The sequence below is a fragment of the Thalassophryne amazonica genome, chromosome 12, assembly GCF_902500255.1.
Source record: "Thalassophryne amazonica chromosome 12, fThaAma1.1, whole genome shotgun sequence".
Lineage (NCBI taxonomy): Eukaryota > Metazoa > Chordata > Actinopteri > Batrachoidiformes > Batrachoididae > Thalassophryne > Thalassophryne amazonica.
In genome coordinates this window covers 104,687,361-104,712,210 of record NC_047114.1, presented here as the reverse complement: position 1 = coordinate 104,712,210, position 24,850 = coordinate 104,687,361, and the positions used below count along the sequence as shown (strand labels likewise).

General features: G+C 47.5%; 1 protein-coding gene across 1 annotated transcript in view; it reads right to left on the bottom strand.

Annotated features, from left to right (window-relative positions):
- Positions 1-24,850, bottom strand: part of amph (amphiphysin) — a 424,563-nt gene that overhangs the window by 25,732 nt on the left and 373,981 nt on the right. Inside the window, exon 22 of the mRNA XM_034182651.1 lies at positions 16,176-16,364. Coding sequence (XP_034038542.1) covers positions 16,176-16,364 — 189 coding nt within the window. The remainder of the gene's footprint in view (positions 1-16,175; positions 16,365-24,850) is intronic.

Here is a 24,850-nt window from a genome sequence, read left to right as displayed (position 1 = left end):
TTCCAGCCGGACCTCGCAGCCGCGATGTGGAAGTTGACTGCATAAGCGGCTGCGCTCTCGCGTCCCTGTCTCATTGACAGCAGCACAGTTGAAGCGGTCTCTCCTCTGTTAGGGTGATCAAACATTGTTCTGAACTCCCCCACAAACCCAGTGTATGCTGATAACAACTGTGAGTTCTGTTCCCAGAGCGCCGTAGCCCAGGCGCGTGCTTTACCCCGAAGCAGAGCAATCACATAAGCTATTTTACTAGCATCTGACGCGTACATGACGGGACGTTGTGCGAAGACAAGCGAACACTGCATAAGAAAGTCCGCGCACGTCTCCACACAACCTCCGTACGGCTCAGGAGGGCTTACGTATGCTTCAGGGGATGGTGGGAGGGGTTGTTGAACCACCACTGGAACGTTTATATCCTGCACAGGGTCGACAGGAGGACGAGCTGCAGCAGCGCCCTGAGCGCTCGCCGCCATCTGTGCGGAGAGAGCCTCCACCCTGCGGTTCAGGAGGATGTTTTGCTCGGTCATTTGATCCAACCGAGCCGTAAAGGCGGTGAGAATGTGCTGCAGCTCACCAATCACGTCTCCTGCAGACGCCTGCGCTCCCTGCTCTCCCATTGGTCGTTCAACAGCCGGGTGACGCCCCTCGGAGTCCATGACGCTGGCCGAGATATCCTGTTGGGAAAGTGTAGTGACACGGACCCACAACAGGGGGCGCAAATGAACGATCAATAGATGAGCCAAAAGGTAACAATTTAATGTTGTGAATGTGCACAACGAATATACAGACAATCTCAGAATATCATTACAGTCAATCCACAAAGGTGACGTGTGGGCAGGCTCGAGGATAGAAGACGTCTGTCCTGAGAAGAGCCGGAACCACACGATTTCCGCCGCCCCGGAACCTGGTGAATACTGGAGCCGCCAAGTCCCGAATTCCCAGGTGATCACCGTCCCCGACTGTCGGATCTGGTACTGCTGGCGAAGAACAAAGACAGTCAAGTGTGGGTGTGTGTACACCCAGTAACAACAACGGTGGGAATGCCACCTCCACCTCTCACTCAATATGGTGCAGAGTACCGCAGTGATTCCTCAGGGGAAAAGAGTGCCGTCCAGCACTCACTCAGCCTCCACAGAAAAAGGAACCGGTACTCCTGCAAACACTCACAATATACAGATATATTGCAAAAAACACAAACGGCTGAGGATATTACCGCCAATGAAGTAGGATATCTCGGCAACGAGGTGGAGATGACGTCTGGTCTTTATGGAGTGAGATGATGTTGAGTAGATGGGTGACAGCTGTCAAGAGGTAATGAGTGACAGCTGTCACCCCCGGCTGTGTCCATGGCGGCAGCGCCCTCTCGTGCCTGAAGCCCGCACTTCAGGCAGGGCGCCCCTGGTGGTGGGCCAGCAGTACCTCCTCTTCCGGCGGCCCACACACAACATGAAAGTCAGTAGAAGCAAGACTGAGTACAAGTGTGTGAATGGGAGGGAGCCCAGTGGAATAGTGCAGTTACAAGGAGTAGAAGTGGTGAAAGTAGATGAGTTTAAATATTTGGGTTCAACTGTTCAAAGTAATGGAGAGTGTGGTAGAGAGGTGAAGAAGAGAGTGCAGGCAGGGTGGAGTGCATGGAGAAAGGTGACAGGAGTGATTTGTGACCGAAGAATATCAGCAAGAGTGAAGGGGAAAGTTTACAAGACAGTAGTGAGACCAGCTATGTTGTATGGTTTAGAGACAGCAGAACTAACAAAAAGACAGGAGGTGGAGCTGGACGTGGCAGAGCTGAAGATGTTGAGATTCTCTTTCGGAGTGACGAGAATGGACAAGATTAGGAATGAACATATCAGAGGGACTGCTCAGGTGGGACGTTTTGGAGACAAAGTCAGACAGGCGAGATTGAGATGGTTTGGACATGTGCAGAGGAGGGACCCAGGGTATATAGGGAGAAGGATGCTGAGGATGGCGCCACCAGGCAGGAGAAGAGGGAGGCCAAAGAGGAGGTTTATGGATGTGCTGAGGGAGGACATACAAGGGTGATTCTTAGACTACGGGCACTTATTATGTCCTTTGATCATATTGTATGAAAAACAGAAAAAAGGGGAAATTTCACACTTTTATAGTTATCTTTACAATGAAAGTGTGTTAAGAAATTTGTTCTAGTTATCTATGATGACTTTATCACCTTTTTCCAGCATCATTATATGCAAATATAATTTATTTATCCATGAAGCCAGAGGACACACACCAATTAGCTAAACTGCAGGATTGTCTTACAGACATAAAGACATGGATGACCTCTAATTTCCTGCTTTTAAACTCAGATAAAACTGAAGTTATTGTACTTGGCCCCACAAATCTTAGAAACATGGTGTCTAACCAGATCCTTACTGTGGATGGCATTACCCTGACCTCTAGTAATACTGTGAGAAATCTTGGAGTCATTTTTGATCAGGATATGTCATTCAAAGCGCATATTAAACAAATATGTAGGACTGCTTTTTTGCATTTACGCAATATCTCTAAAATCAGAAAGGTCTTGTCTCAGAGTGATGCTGAAAAACTAATTCATGCATTTATTTCCTCTAGGCTGGACTATTGTAATTCATTATTATCAGGTTGTCCTAAAAGTTCCCTAAAAAGCCTTCAGTTAATTCAAAATGCTGCAGCTAGAGTACTGACGGGGACTAGAAGGAGAGAGCATATCTCACCCATATTGGCCTCTCTTCATTGGCTTCCTGTTAATTCTAGAATAGAATTTAAAATTCTTCTTCTTACTTATAAGGTTTTGAATAATCAGGTCCCATCTTATCTTAGGGACCTCATAGTACCATATCACCCCAATAGAGCGCTTCGCTCTCAGACTGCAGGCTTACTTGTAGTTCCTAGGGTTTGTAAGAGTAGAATGGGAGGCAGAGCCTTCAGCTTTCAGGCTCCTCTCCTGTGGAACCAGCTCCCAATTCAGATCAGGGAGACAGACACCCTCTCTACTTTTAAGATTAGGCTTAAAACTTTCCTTTTTGCTAAAGCTTATAGTTAGGGCTGGATCAGGTGACCCTGAACCATCCCTTAGTTATGCTGCTATAGACGTAGACTGCTGGGGGGTTCCCATGATGCACTGTTTCTTTCTCTTTTTGCTCTGTATGCACCACTCTGCATTTAATCATTAGTGATCGATCTCTGCTCCCCTCCACAGCATGTCTTTTTCCTGGTTCTCTCCCTCAGCCCCAACCAGTCCCAGCAGAAGACTGCCCCTCCCTGAGCCTGGTTCTGCTGGAGGTTTCTTCCTGTTAAAAGGGAGTTTTTCCTTCCCACTGTAGCCAAGTGCTTGCTCACAGGGGGTCGTTTTGACCGTTGGGGTTTTACATCATTATTGTATGGCCTTGCCTTACAATATAAAGCGCCTTGGGGCAACTGTTTGTTGTGATTTGGCGCTATATAAAAAAAAAAATTGATTGATTGATTGATTGATTAATGTCCCTTTAAACAGTTTGTATGAAAGATTGTTTGGGTAGTTTCTATGGAGATAAACAGTGACATCAGAGCACATGTATATAGTGCCAAATCACAACAAACAGTTGCCCCAAAGCGCTTTATATTGTAAGGCAATGGTGTGGTGGAAATTACATTTACAAGGCCAATAGTGCCCGTACTTAAAGAATCACCCACAAGTGGTTGGTGTGACAGAGGAAGATACAGAGGACAGGGTGAGATGGAAATGACTGATCTGCTGTGGCGACCCCTAACGGGAACAGCCAAAAGACAAAGAAGAAGAGTTTATATAGCGCCAAATTACAACAAAGTTGCCTCAAGGCACTTCACACAAGTAAGGTCTAACCTTACCAACACCTAGAGCAGGAACACAGGAGACAGTGGTAAGAAAAAACTCCCTCTGATGTTTTGAGGAAGAAACCTCAATAGACCAGACTCAAACGGGTGACCCTCTACTTAGGCCAATGTAAGAGTTTCAAGATTTTGCAAAGTTTTACAAAACAGAACATAACAACAAAAGATGAATTTGATGAGAAGTCCATGCAGGCGTCCAGTCACAGACAGGGGTCACCCATCATGCCATTCAGTGGGCCTGTTACCGCGGCAAAGTCCATTCCATGTTCCACTTGCCTTTTAGAAATTATGCAGTGGTCAAATCCAACACATGACCTGATGTCATCCGCACTTTGGAGAGAGAAAAAAAAGCATAATCAGTCAGCCAAAAACTACACCTACGGTATAATTAATCAGCATTAAGCAACAGGAAAGCAGAGAAAATACTAAGGTGCTCATCTGCCACTAGCCCTGAGCTTCCCTAACAGACTTTAAATAAAGTTGAAGCAGAGACGCACTTCATTTACTAATAAAATAAATTTAAAAGAGTAAAAAGCATAGCACCATGCTATGCCAGTATGCTAGCTATACCAGATGGAAAATAAATGCATCTCAAGTCTGGATATGAAGGTCTCTACAGAATCTTTAATTGCCGTAGGGAGATCATTCCATAAAACAGGTTCAAAATAAGAGAAGGCTCTGTGGCCCACAGACTTTTTATTCACCCTAATTAAGTCAGTTAAGGAGGAAGTGGCTAGTCCATGAATAATTTTATCGGTTAATAGCAGAACCTTAAAATCCGATCTCACAGAGAAGCGAAGCCAGTGAAAAGATACCAAAATGAGTGTAATGTGGTCATACTTTCTGCTTCCTGTCAAGAGTCTGGCTCCTAATGCTGGACTGTGGTAAACCAGAAAATAGAACATTGCAGTAGTCCAGTCTAAAAGAAACAAATGCATCAATTAAGCTCTCCGCATCAGCCATAGACAGGATGGGACGAATCTTTCGGCCCCTTTACACAGAGTGCAAAGTTTGGATGGCGTTTGGACGAAAATGGCAAAACAGCATGAAACACTTCAAAATTAGCTCACCACGAAACGTCGCACCGACGGGCAGGGCGCTGGTGTCTTTCATGCAAGAACACACAGTGCCAGCGACGGCACATCGCACCGCTTATGTGGAAAAAAACAAACAAAAAAAAAAACATATGACCACTGGACGCAAACTCGTGCTGTCCAAAAGCTCTGATTCCCAGTCACGGACTTTACCACTGAGCTACGGAGCTGTTCTTTGAAAGCTGCGGGAATCTGCCTCATATTGGGAAAGACATGGAAGTATTACAAAATAAATTAAAATCACACACCGTATAAAAACACCGCATTTATCAAGTGAGCAATACAAATATGATCCGTCTGTTTCGCTGTAAATGACCCATGGTCACAGGCATACAGTCATGAAATGACATGAATAAGAAACAGTTCACTCGTTTCATTCATGTCCACATCCACATCTGCTGGCTCATCTACGTCTCTGACTGGCCGCGCGCGTCTTGTGGATGACGTGCCACAGGACACCGCATCATGTGAAACACAGCTCACCTGGGTGATGTGACAGTGAGATCGCCTGCTGCGTGTTCTGATCTGAAGGTCCGTTTCAACCTGGGAGCAGCCTGTCCATGTGCGTGCCATGCACGCGCTTGCTGGCTGCAGCACGTCACCACAGTGATATATGTTTTTATTTATGTCCACTTGATAACAGCAAACAGACACGCGCATCACAGTGGGCAGTTGGTTGTCCATGTCCGTCTAAACACAGTACGTGGTGTCCAGCTGGGATGTCCAGATTCACAGATTTCCACCACCGCTTCAGTGGGAGGACACACCTACCTGTCATCTCAGCGCACACACCAAAGCCACACTCGTGTGGGACTGAGACAAATTTCTCTGCAAGTACAAAAGTGATTGTCTGCAGCCTGCCGTCGTGCTAAGAGTGCGACTGGCCACACATTTTCTAAGTGCCATGCGAGGCGTGTTAGATGTTCGTGCGTCACCTGGAAATTGGCCGGCACCTGCCACGAGAGGGTGCGATGGGTTTGCACAGCTTTCAGGCGCTTGTGTGCACAAATAGTTGTAGCAACAGATGTATGAGGCGCTGGAGGCAGGGACGACATTACACAGTTTGCACATGATTCCTGCATCATGCGCTCTAAATCAAATCAAATCAATTTTATTTATATAGCGCCAAATCACAACAAACAGTCGCCCCAAGGCACTTTATATTGTAAGGCAAAAGCCATACAATAATTACAGAAAAACCCCAACAGTCAAAACGACCCCCTGTGAGCAAGCACTTGGTGAGAGTGGGAAGGAAAACTCCCTTTTAACAGGAAGAAACCTCCAGCAGAACCAGGCTCAGGGAGGGGCAGTCTTCTGCTGGGACTGGTTGGGGCTGAGGGGAGAGAATCATGAAAAAGACATGCTGTGGAAGACAGCAGAGATCAATCACTAATGATTAAAAGCAGAGTGGTGCATACAGAGCAAAAAGAGGTGAATAAAAAGAAACACAAAGTGCTCTAAGTGTGCACTTCATCCAAACTTTGCACAATGTGTGCAGGGGCCCTTTGGTATGTTTCGCAGGTGGAAGAAAGCACTCCTCGTAATATCTCTAATGTGTAAGTCAAAGGACAACGTAGGATCAAAATTTATCCCAAGGTTCCTCACTTTGTCAGTGTGATGTATGACACACGAGCCTAGGCTAAGCGTTAGCTGGTCAAATTGATGCTGATGTCTCACTGGACCAAGAGCCATCATTTCAGTCTTGTGTGAGTTTAAACTTAAGAAATTTTGCTTTTTTGCATTTGCGCAATATCTCTAAAATTAGAAAGGTCTTGTCTCAGACTGATGCTGAAAAACTAATTCATGCATTTATTTCCTCTAGGCTGGACTACTGTAATTCATTATTATCAGGTTGTCCTAAAAGTTCCCTGAAAAGCCTTCAGTTAATTCAAAATGCTGCAGCTAGAGTACTGACGGGGACTAGAAGGAGAGAGCATATTTCACCCATATTGGCTTCTCTTCATTGGCTTCCTGTTAATTCTAGAATTGAATTTAAAATTCTTCTTCTTACTTATAAGGTTTTGAATAATCAGGTCCCATCTTATCTTAGGGACCTCATAGTACCATATCACCCCAACAGAGCGCTTCGCTCTCAGACTGCAGGCTTACTTGTAATTCCTAGGGTTTTTAAGAGTAGAATGGGAGGCAGAGCCTTCAGCTTTCAGGCTCCTCTCCTGTGGAACCAGCTCCCAATTCGGATCACGGAGACAGACACCCTCTCTACTTTTAAGATTAGGCTTAAAACGTTCCTTTTTGCTAAAGCTTATAGTTAGGGCTGGATCAGGTGACCCTGAACCATCTCTTAGTTTTGCTGCTATTGACTTAGACTGCTGGGGGGTTCCCATGATGCACTGAGTGGTTCTTTCTCTTTTTGCTCTGTATGCACCACTCTGCATTTAATCATTAGTGATTGATCTCTGCTCTCTTCCACAGCATGTCTTTTTCCTGATTCTCTCCCTCAGCCCCAACCAGTCCCAGCAGAAGACTGCCCCTCCCTGAGCCTGGTTCTGCTGGAGGTTTCTTCCTGTTAAAAGGGAGTTTTTTCTTTCCCACTGTCGCCAAGTGCTTGCTCACAGGGGGTCGTTTTGACCGTTGGGGTTTTTCTGTAATTATTGTATGGCTTTTGCCTTACAATATAAAGCGCCTTGGGGCAACTGTTTGCTCAGCGTCTCACAGCTGAGCTGGATCAACACTGAGTGGGTACTCACAGCTGACACTCATCACCTCTCCAGATTTAACCCCGAACCTTTCATGGGTTCAGGGCCAGAATCTGTTCCCTCACCACCTGAAGAACCTCCGCGTTTCTCCTGGTTGGAACCGGGTTGCCTTGGGTTCTCAGCTGTGCCCAGCCTTCGCACCCAACCGGTAACTCAAGCTTCTGTTTTTCTCATAGTGTATTTTGTTTGGTGTTCTGTCGCCATGTTGGAGCTAATGTCACTTTTCTGTTTTCCTGATGCGAGCCTCTGAGCTCCTTGACTTTTTTCCCTGTGGAGTTTTTTGGACTGAAGTCTCCGCTCTTGTTGCAACTCCACCACTGTGGGCTCCCATGTCCACAACAGTAACTGTCTGTGTTTTTTCACTGGCACTTTCAGGCACAGTCTGTAACCCGCCGTGTTTTTTCCCTCTTGAGTTTCCAAACTCTGTGTTACATGTTGTGTTTTTCCTGCCATATTACTACAACTTTCTAATTATGCCGTTATCAATCGTTCTTTTCCTGCAGTGTGAACTTCGGCTCTTAATTCATACTTTAGTAATGTAAAACGGTTCATACGGGTTTTCCATGTCACACTTTTGTTTCTGGCTTTAACATGGACATATTCTGTAATTCTGTCGCGTGTGTAATCACATGCAGCTGTTAATTATCAGTCCGTTCATCTCCGCGCTGCATAGTGTTCAGCAGGTATACTGCTCAGAGTTCGTTCCTCTATATGGAGTTCTGTGAACATCAATGTTTCATCTGTAGTTCGGGTTGGTGTACTTCTGCACTGTTTAGGTACAGTGTTCAGTCATTTTGTTATTCCACGGGTTGAACCGTTCAGTTACAGTATGATCTAATCTGCTGACAGTCTGGAGTGATCAACACGCAGCCACTAAGTTCTGAGTTAATGTAACTGTGGTTCTCTGAGTGCAGTTTCCCAGAGAACGTGAGCTGCCAAATTGCAACATGCATTTAAGCCTGGAACTTGGAGCTGTCATCTGACTGTCAGTCTGCCACATGTGCCCACCTTTAGGGTGTGTCATGTCAAACTAAGATCCTGAATGAGCAAAGACTGTGATCTGAACTGCACTTTTGATCTAACTCCAACCTGGAATGAACTGAGACTTGCTTCTGAATGAACTAAACCTCTGAACTACTTTACTACTTAGTTTGGATTTATTTTCATGTCCAGATGTGTGCCCAAATGCACTCCATAATCTCACCTGCCCTCTCACTTTCCCCCCGCAGTCCCAGCAGCGCCACAGGCTCACTTCCCTGGTTCCTGTCCCGGTCCTGTCTGTCCCGTCCATCCAGTCCTCGTGGTCCATCCTCCTTTGTCCCTCCACTGTGCAGTCCCTTGTTTGGTTCAATAGACTTTTGGTTACTCCTCCTGCGTATGCCTTACTGCTCCTGCTTCTGGGTCTAACACGCAACCCGGTCCCTAACCGTAACACCCGGGCCAGTGTAAATAAAAAATCCTCTTCCTGCTGCCAGACCTTTGACAGGATGCAGAAAGTTTGACCACATTACACCCATTTTGGCGTCTCTTCACTTGCTTCCTTTTCCTGTGAGATCAGATTTTAAGTTTCTGTTACTAAAATTATTCACGGACTGGCACCTCCCTACTTAGCTGACCTACTTAAACCCTATGTACCGGCCTGGGCACTGCGTTCTCAGGATGCAAGACTTTTGTGTCCTTCGGGTGAATAAAAAGTCTGTTGGTCACAGAGTTTTCTCTTATTGTACTTCTGTTTTGTGGAACTATCTCCCTGCATCAATAAACCAGTCAGATGCTGTAGAAACTTTCAAGTCCAGATTTAAAATGCACTTATTTTCCCTTTCGTATGGCTAATCCGAATGCCTCACATTCACCCCAAGGGAGCTGCCATACACTCACTACACACCAGGAACAACTAGGGGATTAAGGACAGTGCCCAAGGGCCCTTAGTGATTTTCCAGTGAGGCTGGGATTTGAACCAAAGATCATCTGGTGTCAAACCCAATGCTTAACCATTAGACTAGACCAGGGCTATTCAACTATATTTTTCCGGTGGCCAAATCTGTCAGAATACTATGATCTGTGGGCCGGACATTCTCGTGACCTGTACTATTATTCTCGGATGTACATTTGAGACAAATGCTACTGCATTTCTTTTTCCCTTTTTATTTAACAGAACATCAAAAGTATATACTAATGAAATCACTGAGTGTGGGAAAGTGCAGCAGGCTGTCATTAAGATCACATGCAAAAATATCTAGTTTTTTTTATAAAAGCAGTCATCTTTTCAACCACATCAGCCACTGGTTTATCCTCCCCTGAAGACTCAGATTAAGACCATTCAAATGATGCATGATATCACTTTAAAAGCACATTTCTGAGACAAATTTCTCATCCAGCATTTTTGTCAGAAATGTTTCAGCCTTCTTGTGCTTGCATTCAAACAGAAAGGTGATAATTTCCTCCCTCAGTTCACAGATTCTCTGAAGTGCATTGCCCTGGCTTAACCACCTGACATTGTGTAAAAGTAGGTCAGAGTGCTCAGCTGACATATCAGCAAGTCGTCTGCGAAACAACCTGTGCTGAAGACTAGATGTTGCTCTGATAAAGTTCACTGCAGCAATCACAGAGTCCATGGTACTTTTCAACTCAGCACTAAGCTGAGAGCAGAGGACACTCTGGTGAAGGAGACAGTGGACAGACTGTAGTTTTGGTGCAACAGCAGACAGTCGTGCAGACAGTCGTGCAGACAGTCCTTTGACGCTTCTTGCCAGCGAGGGAGCTCCATCTGTAACCAGCAGGTTAACATGCTCCAGGTCCAGTCCATTGTCTTTAAAAAAGCAATAATCTTTTGGAAAATTATTTCTCCTGTTTGTCCTTCCAGTGGAATCAGGCCCAACAGATCCTCCTTGAAACAGGCACCGTTAAAAAACCGCACATACAAACAAAGTTGTGCTGTATCAGAGCTGTCAGTTGACTCATCCACAGCCAGCGACATGAATTCAGCTTTCTTCAACTGACTTAGAAGAGTCTCGAAAACATCTGTGGCTAAAACATCCAGTCGTCTTGCAGCTGTTGTATCTGACAGAGGGACTGACTTGTTTGAAGTCATTACCTGCTGTTTTAGCTTGTGTGCTACCACCTCGTCGACGGCAGCTAATATACATTCTTTCACTGTTTAGGAATCAGTGAACGGCATTTTCTTTCTAGCAAGAACCCGCAACACACAGGGATGCTGCTGTTGTCTTCTGTTGCAGAGTGCAGCTACGGGAGAAGATTGCAGTGTTTCGCTTGTAGTTCAGATTAAGTCCTTTTATTTTTATGTGATGAGTATCAGAACCCGGTGGCTATTCACTGTCAAAATGGGAGTGAGTCGTAATTAAGTGCCTCCACGTGTTATATTCCTTATTCACCAAGCAACAGTCAGAACACAGCAGGCACATAGGATTGCCTTCGGCATTTTCTACGTGCACATATTTACCAGGCCAGCCATTATTAAATCTTCTATTATAATCCGCTAGCTTAGCGTAGCTACTAGCTCTTAGCCGATTTAGCATGGCGGCTTCTCCTGTCTCTCCCGCACTTTTCTGCTCTGGGTGTGAAATGTTTAGTTATTCCTCGGCCTCCTTTAGCAGTAATGGTACTTGTAATAAGTGTAGCTTATTCGTAGCTTTGGAGGCCAGGCTGGGCGAATTGGAGACTCGGCTCCGCACCGTGGAAAATTCTACAGCTAGCCAGGCCCCTGTAGTCGGTGCGGACCAAGGTAGCTTAGCCGCCGTTAGTTCCCCCCTGGCAGATCCCGAGCAGCCGGGAAAGCAGGCTGACTGGGTGACTGTGAGGAGGAAGCGTAGCCCTAAACAGAAGCCCCGTGTACACCGTCAACCCGTGCACATCTCTAACCGTTTTTCCCCACTCGACGACACACCCGCCGAGGATCAAACTCTGGTTATTGGCGACTCTGTTTTGAGAAATGTGAAGTTAGCGACACCAGCAACCATAGTCAATTGTCTTCCGGGGGCCAGAGCAGGCGACATTGAAGGAAATTTGAAACTGCTGGTTAAGGCTAAGCGTAAATTTGGTAAGATTGTAATTCACGTCGGCAGTAATGACACCCGGTTACGCCAATCGGAGGTCACTAAAATTAACATTAAATCGGTGTGTAACTTTGCAAAAACAATGTCGGACTCTGTAGTTTTCTCTGGGCCCCTCCCCAATCAGACCGGGAGTGACATGTTTAGCCGCATGTTCTCCTTGAATTGCTGGCTGTCTGAGTGGTGTCCAAAAAATGAGGTGGGCTTCATAGATAATTGGCAAAGCTTCTGGGGAAAACCTGGTCTTGTTAGGAGAGACGGCATCCATCCCACTTTGGATGGAGCAGCTCTCATTTCTAGAAATCTGGCTAATTTTCTTAAATCCTCCAAACCGTGACTATCCAGGGTTGGGACCAGGAAGCAGAGTTGTAGTCTTACACACCTCTCTGCAGCTTCTCTCCCCCTGCCATCCCCTCATTACCCCATCCCCGTAGAGACGGTGCCTGCTCCCAGACTACCAATAACCAGCAAAAATCTATTTAAGCATAAAAATTCAAAAAGAAAAAATAATATAGCACCTTCTACTGCACCACAGACTAAAACAGTTAAATGTGGTCTATTAAACATTAGGTCTCTCTCTTCTAAGTCCCTGTTGGTAAATGATATAATAATTGATCAACATATTGATTTATTCTGCCTAACAGAAACCTGGTTACAGCAGGATGAATATGTTAGTTTAAATGAGTCAACACCCCCCGAGTCACACTAACTGTCAGAATGCTCGTAGCACGGGCCGGGGCGGTGGATTAGCAGCAATCTTCCATTCCAGCTTATTAATTAATCAAAAACCCAGACAGAGCTTTAATTCATTTGAAAGCTTGTCTCTTAGTCTTGTCCATCCAAATTGGAAGTCCCAAAAACCAGTTTTATTTGTTATTATCTATCGTCCTCCTGGTCGTTACTGTGAGTTTCTCTGTGAATTTTCAGACCTTTTGTCTGACTTAGTGCTTAGCTCAGATAAGATAATTATAGTGGGCGATTTTAACATCCACACAGTTGCTGAGAATGACAGCCTCAACACTGCATTTAATCTATTATTAGACTCTATTGGCTTTGCTCAAAAAGTAAATGAGTCCACCCACCACTTTAATCATATCTTAGATCTTGTTCTGACTTATGGTATGGAAATAGAAGACTTAACAGTATTCCCTGAAAACTCCCTTCTGTCTGATCATTTTTTAATAACATTTACATTTACTCTGATGGACTACCCAGCAGTAGGGAATAAGTTTCATTACACTAGAAGTCTTTCAGAAAGCGCTGTAACTAGGTTTAAGGATATGATTCCTTCTTTATGTTCTCTAGTGCCATATAACAACACAGTGCAGAGTAGCTACCTAAACTCTGTAAGGGAGATAGAGTATCTCGTCAATAGTTTTACATCCTCATTGAAGACAACTTTGGATGCTGTAGCTCCTCTGAAAAAGAGAGCTTTAAATCAGAAGTGTCTGACTCCATGGTATAACTCTCAAACTCGTAGCTTAAAGCAGATAACCCGTAAGTTGGAGAGGAAATGGCGTCTCACTAATTTAGAAGATCTTCACTTAGCCTGGAAAAAGAGTCTGTTGCTCTATAAAAAAGCCCTCCGTAAAGCTAGGACATCTTTCTACTCATCACTAATTGAAGAAAATAAGAACAACCCCAGGTTTCTTTTCAGCACTGTAGCCAGGCTGACAAAGAGTCAGAGCTCTATTGAGCTGAGTATTCCATTATCTTTAACTAGTAATGAGTTCATGACTTTCTTTGCTAACAAAATTTTAACTATTAGAGAAAAAATTACTCAAAACCATCCCAAAGACGTATCGTTATCTTTGGCTGCTTTCAGTGATGCCGGTATTTGGTTAGACTCTTTCTCTCCGATTGTTCTGTCTGAGTTATTTTCATTAGTTACTTCATCCAAACCATCAACATGTTTATTAGACCCCATTCCTACCAGGCTGCTCAAGGAAGCCCTACCATTATTTAATGCTTCGATCTTAAATATGATCAATCTATCTTTGTTAGTTGGCTATGTACCACAGGCTTTTAAGGTGGCAGTAATTAAACCATTACTTAAAAAGCCATCACTTGACCCAGCTATCTTAGCTAATTATAGGCCAATCTCCAACCTTCCTTTTCTCTCAAAAATTCTTGAAAGGGTAGTTGTAAAACAGCTAACTGATCATCTGCAGAGGAATGGTCTATTTGAAGAGTTTCAGTCAGGTTTTAGAATTCATCATAGTACAGAAACAGCATTAGTGAAGGTTACAAATGATCTTCTTATGGCCTCGGACAGTGGACTCATCTCTGTGCTTGTTCTGTTAGACCTCAGTGCTGCTTTGATACTGTTGACCATAAAATTTTATTACAGAGATTAGAGCATGCCATAGGTATTAAAGGCACTGCGCTGCGGTGGTTTGAATCATATTTGTCTAATAGATTACAATTTGTTCATGTAAATGGGGAATCTTCTTCACAGACTAAAGTTAATTATGGAGTTCCACAAGGTTCTGTGCTAGGACCAATTTTATTCACTTTATATATGCTTCCCTTAGGCAGTATTATTAGACGGTATTGCTTAAATTTTCATTGTTACGCAGATGATACCCAGCTTATCTATCCATGAAGCCAGAGGACACACACCAATTAGCTAAACTGCAGGATTGTCTTACAGACATAAAGACATGGATGACCTCTAATTTCCTGCTTTTAAACTCAGATAAAACTGAAGTTATTGTTCTTGGCCCCACAAATCTTAGAAACATGGTGTCTAACCAGATCCTTACTCTGGATGGCATTACCCTGACCTCTAGTAATACTGTGAGAAATCTTGGAGTCATTTTTGATCAGGATATGTCATTCAAAGCGCATATTAAACAAATATGTAGGACTGCTTTTTTGCATTTACGCAATATCTCTAAAATCAGAAAGGTCTTGTCTCAGAGTGATGCTGAAAAACTAATTCATGCATTTATTTCCTCTAGGCTGGACTATTGTAATTCATTATTATCAGGTTGTCCTAAAAGTTCCCTAAAAAGCCTTCAGTTAATTCAAAATGCTGCAGCTAGAGTGCTGACGGGGACTAGAAGGAGAGAGCATATCTCACCCATATTGGCCTCTCTTCATTGGCTTCCTGTTAATTCTAGAATAGAATTTAAAATTCTTCTTCTTACTTATAAGGTTTTGAATAATCAGGTCCCATCTTATCTTAGGGACCTCATAGTACCATATCACCCCAATAGAGCGCTTCGCTCTCAGACTGCAGGCTTACTTGTAGTTCCTAGGGTTTGTAAGAGTAGAATGGGAGGCAGAGCCTTCAGCTTTCAGGCTCCTCTCCTGTGGAACCAGCTCCCAATTCAGATCAGGGAGACAGACACCCTCTCTACTTTTAAGATTAGGCTTAAAACTTTCCTTTTTGCTAAAGCTTATAGTTAGGGCTGGATCAGGTGACCCTGAACCATCCCTTAGTTATGCTGCTATAGACGTAGACTGCTGGGGGGTTCCCATGATGCACTGTTTCTTTCTCTTTTTGCTCTGTATGCACCACTCTGCATTTAATCATTAGTGATGATCTCTGCTCCCCTCCACAGCATGTCTTTTTCCTGGTTCTCTCCCTCAGCCCCAACCAGTCCCAGCAGAAGACTGCCCCTCCCTGAGCCTGGTTCTGCTGGAGGTTTCTTCCTGTTAAAAGGGAGTTTTTCCTTCCCACTGTAGCCAAGTGCTTGCTCACAGGGGGTCGTTTTGACCGTTGGGGTTTTACATCATTATTGTATGGCCTTGCCTTACAATATAAAGCGCCTTGGGGCAACTGTTTGTTGTGATTTGGCGCTATATAAAAAAAAAATTGATTGATTGATTTTCGTTGTCAACTTTACGTCTCTTCTCCTTTGAATGCGCCCGGTTGTCGTCTTCTTCGTTCGAGTTTACTGGTGGTTTGCAAACCAATACGCTACATTACCGCCACCAACTGTTCGAGTGCCCGCAATGCCTTCACGTAAGGTGGGGCTGTTTGGAAACAGTGCTGACGTGCCGTAAATGATTCAACGTGCCGCAAAGCGCCACGAAGTGTCGTAAAATGCCGAAAATTGGCAAATGCGCTTTTTAGTGGCTTTTGATCGTGTATTTATTAATATTTATGGGTAAATGGGCCGCGGGCCAGTCCAAACTTATTAAAGGGCCGGTTCTGGCCCGCAGGCCGCCAGCTGAATAGCCCTGGACTAGACCATCACCTCCCCTCTGTCTTTTAGTGAAGCTTAGGACTTGTGGCTGGCGAACTTAACTGTGCTCTCATAACCCTTGGCCTGCTTACAGCGAAGACAAAATCCTCTGTTCTTTCAAGTCTACACCTCAACACTCCTCATTTGTCCATCAAAGTGGAGAACTCAAAAAAGATAAATGTGGTAGTCTATGGTATGAAACTGCCAGAGTTTAAAATGGGATAACTACTGGAATTTATGTCAGGGATGTCTGACCTTGTACAGATAATCGTTAGGAAGAGCAGATGCTCCTCCAGATGCACTCCTGTGTTTAATGGTCTGGTTTTCAGTTGGCACTCCGTTGTCACTGATTGTGGTGGGAGAGATGATGTCAGCATCACGGTCATCATCACCTTCATTGCTGGAAGCAGGTTCAATTACCACTGAAGGGATTGGCATCTTCTCCTGTCAAAGGCAAGTCATATTTAACATTAATATCAATAATTTATGCACGTACATACAGAAATAACTACTTTCTCTACATTTTGTGAGGTTGAATAGAATAAAAGAGAAACTTCATTGTCATTGCACATATATCCATAGAACAAAACTTGTCCTCTGCATTTAAGCCACCCTAATTACAGTTAGACACAATCCAACCACTAGGAGCACTGGATATCCACAGTCCAGCGTCCAGGGACAGACTCCAGATGTAGACGATGCCTTGGTCAGGGGCAGAGAAAGGAGCAGACCCTAAATAAGCATGTTTTTGATTGTGGGAGGAAACCAAAGTGCCTGGAGGAAACCCACACAGACACGGGGAGAACATGCAAACTCCACACAGAAAAGCTGGGAATTGATCCAACAACCTTCTTGCTGTGAGGCACCAGTGCTAGCCACTAAGCCACCGTGCCGCCCAGCTGGATTATAAAATGTTTTGGTGGTTCGTGCTAAGTTTTGTAAATGAGGAGGTCACTGTACTGAAAGCGCTTCATGTATTCTTGCCCGACAACTGGCCCTGAATTGGGCTAGATACTGGCCTCTCTGTTGTAGCCTGTGATTGGTTGGTGGCCGAGACGCTGACGCCAGCCTCACTTTGATGGGGCACAAGCGCTGCTCTCCTATTGGCTGTTTGGGAGTGGGAAATCTCACTCCAAAATGGAGGCCATTATCTGGCACAATTCATAGCCAGGCCGGTTGTCGGGTTACATATATTCAGAGGTGTGCCATCTAGTGTTCAAGAGATGAAACGTCAGCCGCTGACCATAAATTTATTTATTTCTTTTGCCAAAACATCAAATCTAGGCATGCATCTTAGATGTACCTTCTGTAAAATTGTACCAGTAGTTTTGAGATCTGCACAATAAATATTTTCAAAACATTATATCTGTGTTTTATTTGTGTTGTTGTTGTTGTCATTTTTATTTATTTATTTTGATCAATTTACCTTTGCTAAGGGACCCATTCAGAAACACATTACAATTTTTACAATCAGGTTTATACTGCAATATATACCGGTACCGTGAAGGGATTCATACCGCGATATGAATTTTAGGTCATATTATGCAGCCCTAATCTGAGTCTACCCCAATCAGAAACCCTGGATGACCACAGCAGCTGCTGAAGGAGAAAAGCTCTGCCTTCAAAGCTGGTGATGGGGCTCTCTACAGCACGGCCCGCGCCAACCTGAATGTGGCAAAATGGCTAGAGCTGGTATCATTTAACAGATAATGAAGGTAAAGTGACCACGTATCCTATGTCTGACACCAAATGTGGCAGAGCAGACACGATACACTATGGTTATCAAGATAAGCCAGCCAACAACTTCAAATATGGCAGAATGGATAATGTAACAATGATGGATCTTACTACTGACACCACCCTGGAATTTCACCCAGGTAACTCTTAATTAAACCAACTCAGTTATAAGGCATGTAAATACATGGATCAGCCACCTGCAGCCCAATGCCGAAGTCGGAGTCTGGGAAGAATGTTTTGTTTTGTGTTTAGTTATACTTAGAATATATTTTAACAGAGCATTGTGATGAGCCTTTTAAAAAAGAGAGAATGAGATGTAAATAATAATTTTGATTTTGTATTTGTGGAACCACTTTCTCTTTCTCATTTGCAAATGTACCCACGTGTGTTGTGTGGGCCGCCAGAAGAGGAGGTACTGCTGGCCCACCACCAGAGGGCGCCCTGTCTGGAGTGCGGGCTCCAGGCACCAGAGGGCACAGCCGCCTCACAGGAGCAGCCAGGGTGACAGCTGTCACGAATCACCTGCAGCGGCTGTTACCAATCATCTGATCGGCAGGAGTATATCAGCAGGACAACGTCTCCACCTCTTTGCCAAGATATCGTTTCTACTGTGAAGGTAACGTACTCAGCAAGCTGTTCAGTGATCTTTGTGAGTTTGTGTATTACTCTGAGAAAACTTTTCAACGAGAGGTGGAGGTAGCTTACCTGCCGTTCAGATTCCTGGGTGTGAACGCGCCCCCCCTTTAATTGTTCTGTATTCCTCGCCAGCAGTACCAGGTCCGACACGCAGAGGCAGTGGCCACCTGGGAGTTCGGGACTTGGCGGCTCCAGTATTCCCGGGGTCTGGTGGCGGAGGAAACCGTGTGGTTCCAGTTCTACTTTGGAGAGGCGTCTCCTATCTTCGAGCCTGCCCACACGACACCTGTGTAAATTTGACTTTGTCCATTATTGTAATCCGTGGTACTAGTTGTGCATATTCACAATAGTAAAGTGTGTTATTTGACCTATTCCATTGTCCGTTCATTTGCGCCACCTGTTGTGGGTCCGTGTACTCACACTTTCCCAACAGGATATCTCGGCCATCGTCATGGATCCTGAGGGGCGTCAACCGGCTGTTGAACGGCCAATGGAAGAACAGGGCGCACAGGCGTCCGCAGGAGGAATGGTCGGTGAGTTGCAGCGGATCCTCACCGCTTTCACGGCTCGGTTGGATTTAATCACCGAGCAGAACGTCCTCCTTAACCGCAGGGTGGAGGCTCTCGCTGCACAAGTGGAAGCACGCCCTCAGGGTGCTGCTGCGGCTCTCCCTCCTGTCGACCCTGTGCGTAACAGTGACGTTCCACAGGTCATTCAACGCCCCCTCCCACCTTCCCCGGAAGCATACATAAGCCCTCCTGAGCCGTACGGAGGTTGTGTGGAGACGTGCGCGGATTTCCTTATGCAGTGTTCGCTTGTCTTCGCACAACGTCCTGTCATGTACGCGACTGATGCTAGCAAGGTAGCTTATGTAATAAACCTGCTTCGCGGTGAGGCACGCGCTTGGGCTACAGCGCTCTGGGAGCAGAATTCACGGCTCCTTCTGACATATGATGGGTTTGTGAGGGAGTTCAGAACAGTGTTCGATCACCCAAATAGAGGAGAGACCGCTTCAGCCGTGCTGCTGTCAATGAGACAGGGGTGCCGGAGCGCAGCTGCCTATGCAGTCAACTTCCGCATCGCGGCTGCGAGGTCCGGCTGGAATAGCACTGCCCTCCGCGCCGCATTTGTAAATGGACTGTCATTGGTCCTAAAGGAGCACCTGGTGGCTAAGGACGAACCGCGAGATTTGGACGGGCTTATTGATCTAGTTATACGATTAGACAATCGGTTAGAAGAACGCCGTCGGGAACGAGATGAAGGGCGTGGCCGGGCACGCGCCGTCCCTCTCCCTTCCGGTTCCGACCACGTCCCGCCCTCCCCACGCTCCACGGCCCTACGCTCCGTGTGGTTACAGCTCTCCCTGCTGACGAAGCTATGGACACGAGCAGGGCCACATTTAGGGCACCAGAGAGACAGAGGAGGCTGGCCCGCGGAGCGTGTTTTGTTTGTGGCTCGATTGAGCATCAGGTAAGAGACTGCCCCGAGCGGTTAAACACCAACGCCCGCCCCTAGAGACTGGGCTAGGGGTGGGCCGAGACATTCACGTGGGACACACCCACATCGCCACACGACTCCCAGTTACAATCCTTTATGAGGATTTAACCCTGAAGGCCCCAGCACTGGTGGACACGGGCTCTGAAGGGAATCTGTTAGACAGCAGATGGGCCCGGGAGATAGGGCTCCCTCTGGTGGCGCTTACCTCGCCTGTGCAGGTGCGGGCACTAGATGGCTCCCTACTCCCTCCAATCACACATAAGACACCACCTGTAACTCTGGTGGTGTCAGGAAATCACCGGGAGGAGATCGAGTTTTTTGTGACTCCTGCTACCTCCCGTGTGATTTTAGGATTCCCCTGGATGTTAAAACACAATCCCCGGATCAATTGGCCGTCCGGGGTAGTGGTTCAGTGGAGCGAGACCTGCCATCGGGTATGTTTAGGTTCCTCGGTTCCTCCCGGTCCCCAGGCTAAGGAGGAGGTCAGAGTCCCGCCCAATCTAGGGACGGTGCCGGTTGAGTACCATGACCTTGTAGATGTGTTCAGTAAGGATCTGGCACTCACCCTCCCCCCCCACCGTCCGTACGATTGTGCCATTGATTTGGTTCCAGGCGTTGAGTTCCCGTCCAGCAGGCTGTACAACCTCTCACGACCTGAGCGCGAATCAATGGAGACCTACCTCCGGGACTCTTTAGCTGCTGGGTTGATCCGGAATTCCACTTCCCCGATGGGTGCAGGTTTCTTTTTTGTGGGAAAAAAGGATGGCGGACTACGTCCATGCATTGATTACCGGGGGCTGAACGAAATCACGGTTCGTAACCGATACCCATTGCCCTTGTTGGATTCAGTGTTCACGCCCCTGCATGGAGCCCAAATATTCACGAAGCTTGACCTTAGAAATGCGTATCACCTGGTCTGGATCCGGAAGGGAGACGAGTGGAAGACGGCATTTAACACCCCGTTAGGTCACTTTGAGTACCTGGTCATGCCGTTCGGCCTCACAAACGCCCCCGCGACGTTCCAAGCTTTGGTTAATGATGTCTTGCGGTATTTCCTGCACTGATTCGTCTTCGTATATCTAGACGATATCCTCATCTTTTCTCCGGATCCTGAGACTCATGTCCGGCATGTACGTCAGGTCCTGCAGCGGTTGTTGGAGAACCGGCTGTTTGTGAAGGGCGAGAAGTGCGAGTTTCACCGCACTTCTTTGTCCTTCCTGGGGTTCATCATCTCCCCCAACTCCGTCGCTCCTGATCCGGCAAAGGTTGCGGCGGTGAGAGACTGGCCCCAACCCACTAGCCGTAGGAAGCTGCAACAGTTCCTCGGCTTTGCAAATTTCTACAGGAGGTTCATTAAGGGCTACAGTCAGGTAGTTAGCTCCCTGACAGCCCTGACCTCCCCAAAAGTTCCCTTCACCTGGTCGGACCGTTGCGATGCCGCGTTCAAGGAGTTGAAACGGCGCTTCTCGTCTGCACCCGTTTTGTTGCAGCCCGATCCAAGTCGCCAGTTAGTGGTTGAAGTGGACGCCTCGGACTCAGGGATAGGAGCTGTGCTTTCCCAGAGCGGGAAGACCGATAAGGTCCTTCACCCGTGTGCCTATTTTTCCCGCAGGTTGACCCCGGCCGAACGGAACTATGACGTCGGCAATCGAGAACTCCTTGCGGTGAAAGAGGCTCTTGAAGAGTGGAGACATCTGTTGGAGGGAACGTCCGTGCCATTCACGGTTTTCACTGACCACCGGAACCTGGAGTATATCAGGACCGCCAAGCGGCTGAACCCCAGGCAAGCCCGCTGGTCACTGTTCTTCGGCCGTTTTGACTTCCGGATCACCTACCGTCCCGGGACCAAGAACCAGAGATCGGATGCCTTGTCCCGGGTACATGAAGATGAAGTCAAAGCGGAGTTGTCGGATCCACCGGAACCCATCATCCCGGAGTCCACTATCGTGGCCACCCTCACCTGGGACGTAGAGAGAACCGTCCGGGAGGCCCTGGCACGAAGCCCGGACCCCGGGACTGGGCCGAAGAACAGACTTTACATCCCACCAGAAGCTAGGGCTGCAGTCTTGGACTTCTGTCACGGCTCTAAGCTCTCCTGTCATCCAGGGGTGCGAAGAACCGTGGCAGTTGTCCGGCAGCGCTTCTGGTGGGCGTCCCTAGAGGCCGACATCCGGGATTATATCCAGGCCTGCACCACCTGCGCCAGGGGCAAGGCTGACCATCGCAGGGCTTCGGGACCGCTCCAGCCGCTGCCCGTGCCCCATCGCCCCTGGTCCCACATCGGCCTGGATTTTGTCACGGGCCTCCCGCCGTCCCAGGGCAACACCACGATCCTCACGATAGTGGACCGATTCTCCAAGGCGGCCCACTTTGTGGCCCTCCCGAAGCTCCCGACAGCCCAGGAGACAGCGGACCTCCTGGTCCACCACGTCGTCCGGCTGCATGGGATACCATCGGACATCGTTTCGGATCGTGGTCCCCAGTTCTCCTCACAAGTCTGGAGGAGCTTCTGCCGGGAACTGGGGGCCACGGTGAGCCTCTCATCCGGGTATCATCCCCAAACCAACGGGCAAGCAGAACGGGCCAATCAGGAGGTGGAGCAGGCCCTGCGTTGCGTGACAGCCGCGCACCCGGCGGCCTGGAGTACCCATCTGGCCTGGATCGAGTATGCCCATAACAGCCAGGTGTCGGCAGCCACCGGCCTCTCCCCTTTCGAAGTGTGTCTGGGGTACCAACCTCCTTTGTTTCCGGTGGTTGAGGGAGAGGTCGGTGTGCCCTCGGTCCAGGCCCACCTACGGAAGTGCCGTCGGGTGTGGCGTGCCGCCCGTTCTGCCTTGCTGAAGGCCCGGATGAGAACGAAGGCCCATGCAGACCGTCGGCGGACCCCGGCCCCTACGTACCGGCCAGGGCAGGCAGTGTGGTTGTCTACAAAGGACATACCCCTTCAAGTGGACTCCCCCAAACTACAGGACCGATACATTGGTCCGTTCAAAATCATCAAGGTACTCAGTCCAGCCGCAGTGAGGCTTCAGCTTCCGGCCTCACTGCGGATCCATCCCGTTTTCCACGTGTCCCGGATTAAGCCCCATCACACCTCACCCCTCTGTACTCCCGGTCCGGCACCACCTCCTGCCCGGATCATCGATGGCGAGCCGGCTTGGACTGTGCGCCGACTCTTGGGTGTCCGCAGGATGGGCCGGGGCTTCCAGTATTTGGTGGACTGGGAGGGGTACGGACCTGAAGAACGCTCCTGGGTGAAGAGGAGCTTCATCCTGGACCCGGCCCTCCTGGACGATTTCTACCGCCGCCACCTGGACAAGCCTGGTCGGGCGCCAGGAGGCGCCCGTTGAGGGGGGGGTCCTGTTGTGTGGGCCGCCAGAAGAGGAGGTACTGCTGGCCCACCACCAGAGGGCGCCCTGTCTGGAGTGCGGGCTCCAGGCACCAGAGGGCGCAGCCGCCTCACAGGAGCAGCCAGGGTGACAGCTGTCACGAATCACCTGCAAGCGGCTGTTACCAATCATCTGATCGGCAGGAGTATATCAGCAGGACGACGTCTCCACCTCTTTGCCGAGATATCGTTTCCACTGTGAAGGTAACGTACTCAGCAAGCTGTTCAGTGATCTTTGTGAGTTTGTGTATTACTCTGAGAAAACCTTTCAACGAGAGGTGGAGGTAGCTTACCTGCCGTTCAGATTCCTGGGTGTGAACGCGCCCCCCCTTTAATTGTTCTGTATTCCTCGCCAGCAGTACCAGGTCCGACACGCGGAGGCAGTGGCCACCTGGGAGTTCGGGACTTGGCGGCTCCAGTATTCCCGGGGTCTGGTGGCGGAGGAAACCGTGTGGTTCCGGTTCTACTTTGGAGAGGCGTCTCCTATCTTCGAGCCTGCCCACACGACACCTGTGTAAATTTGACTTTGTCCATTATTGTAATCCGTGGTACTAGTTGTGCATATTCACAACAGTAAAGTGTGTTATTTGACCTATTCCATAGTCCGTTCATTTGCGCCCCCTGTTGTGGGTCCGTGTACTCACACTTTCCCAACAACGTGCCTTGAAACGGAGTTAGTCTGTGAAATTCCCAGGGTGGTGTCAGAATTAAGATCCATCATTACAACATTATCCATTCTGCCATATTTAGAGTTATTGGCAGGTTTTCTTATCTTGAAATCATAATGTAGTGTGTCCGCTCTGCCACATTTGGTGTTAGAAGCAGGATATGTTGTCACTTTATCATCATTATCTGATAAACGATACCAGCTCTAGCCACTTTTCCACACTGTAGGGATTGTCACCAGAGCCAATTACTCCATTCTGCTATACTGAAGCGAGGCATCCGGAAGACCAAGCAGGATTTCAGGAGGAGGATCGACAACCACCTGACCAGCAGCAACAGCAGGCAGGCATGGATGGCGGTCCAGCACCTCACCAACTATAAACCCACCATCAGAGCTGCTGAAGGTGATGCCACCTTGGCAGAAGAGTTAAATTTCTTCTTTGCTCACTTCAAGACTGTGACACCAGGAGCAGCCACATCGTCGCCACACACTTGGTAAAGATGGCACAGCAAAGACTCCCATTTTGGAGAATCCTCAGGAAAAATAACACAAACCAGAGAGTGCTCTTGTGTTTTTACTGCTCTACCATGGAGAGCATCCTCACATGCTGCCTCTGTTTTTATTTGCACGTTGGACTGGGACACCAGCAATTCAGGTTTGCTTCCCGATTGCAGCCACGCTCCTAACTGGCACGCTCAACAACAGTATTGGGGAGGAGTGAGAGACATATGCCGCGGACCCTTCTGGAAACAAGCTTCACGCTTTTGTTGGCTACCCACGTTAAATATGATCCTCTTCTTCTCTTCTTCTTCTGTACATGGTTTGCCAGCTGCACGATGGCAAACAGAAAAGAGCTCCAGAGGCTCACCAAAATGGCAGAGAAGATCATTAGGTGCCCTCTATCCACAGTGGGGGACCTTCATGGCTCTTACTGTCTCAGGAGAGCCAACACCATCCTAAAGGTCTCGTCCCACCCTGGACACTCTCTGTTTGTGTTGTGTGGGC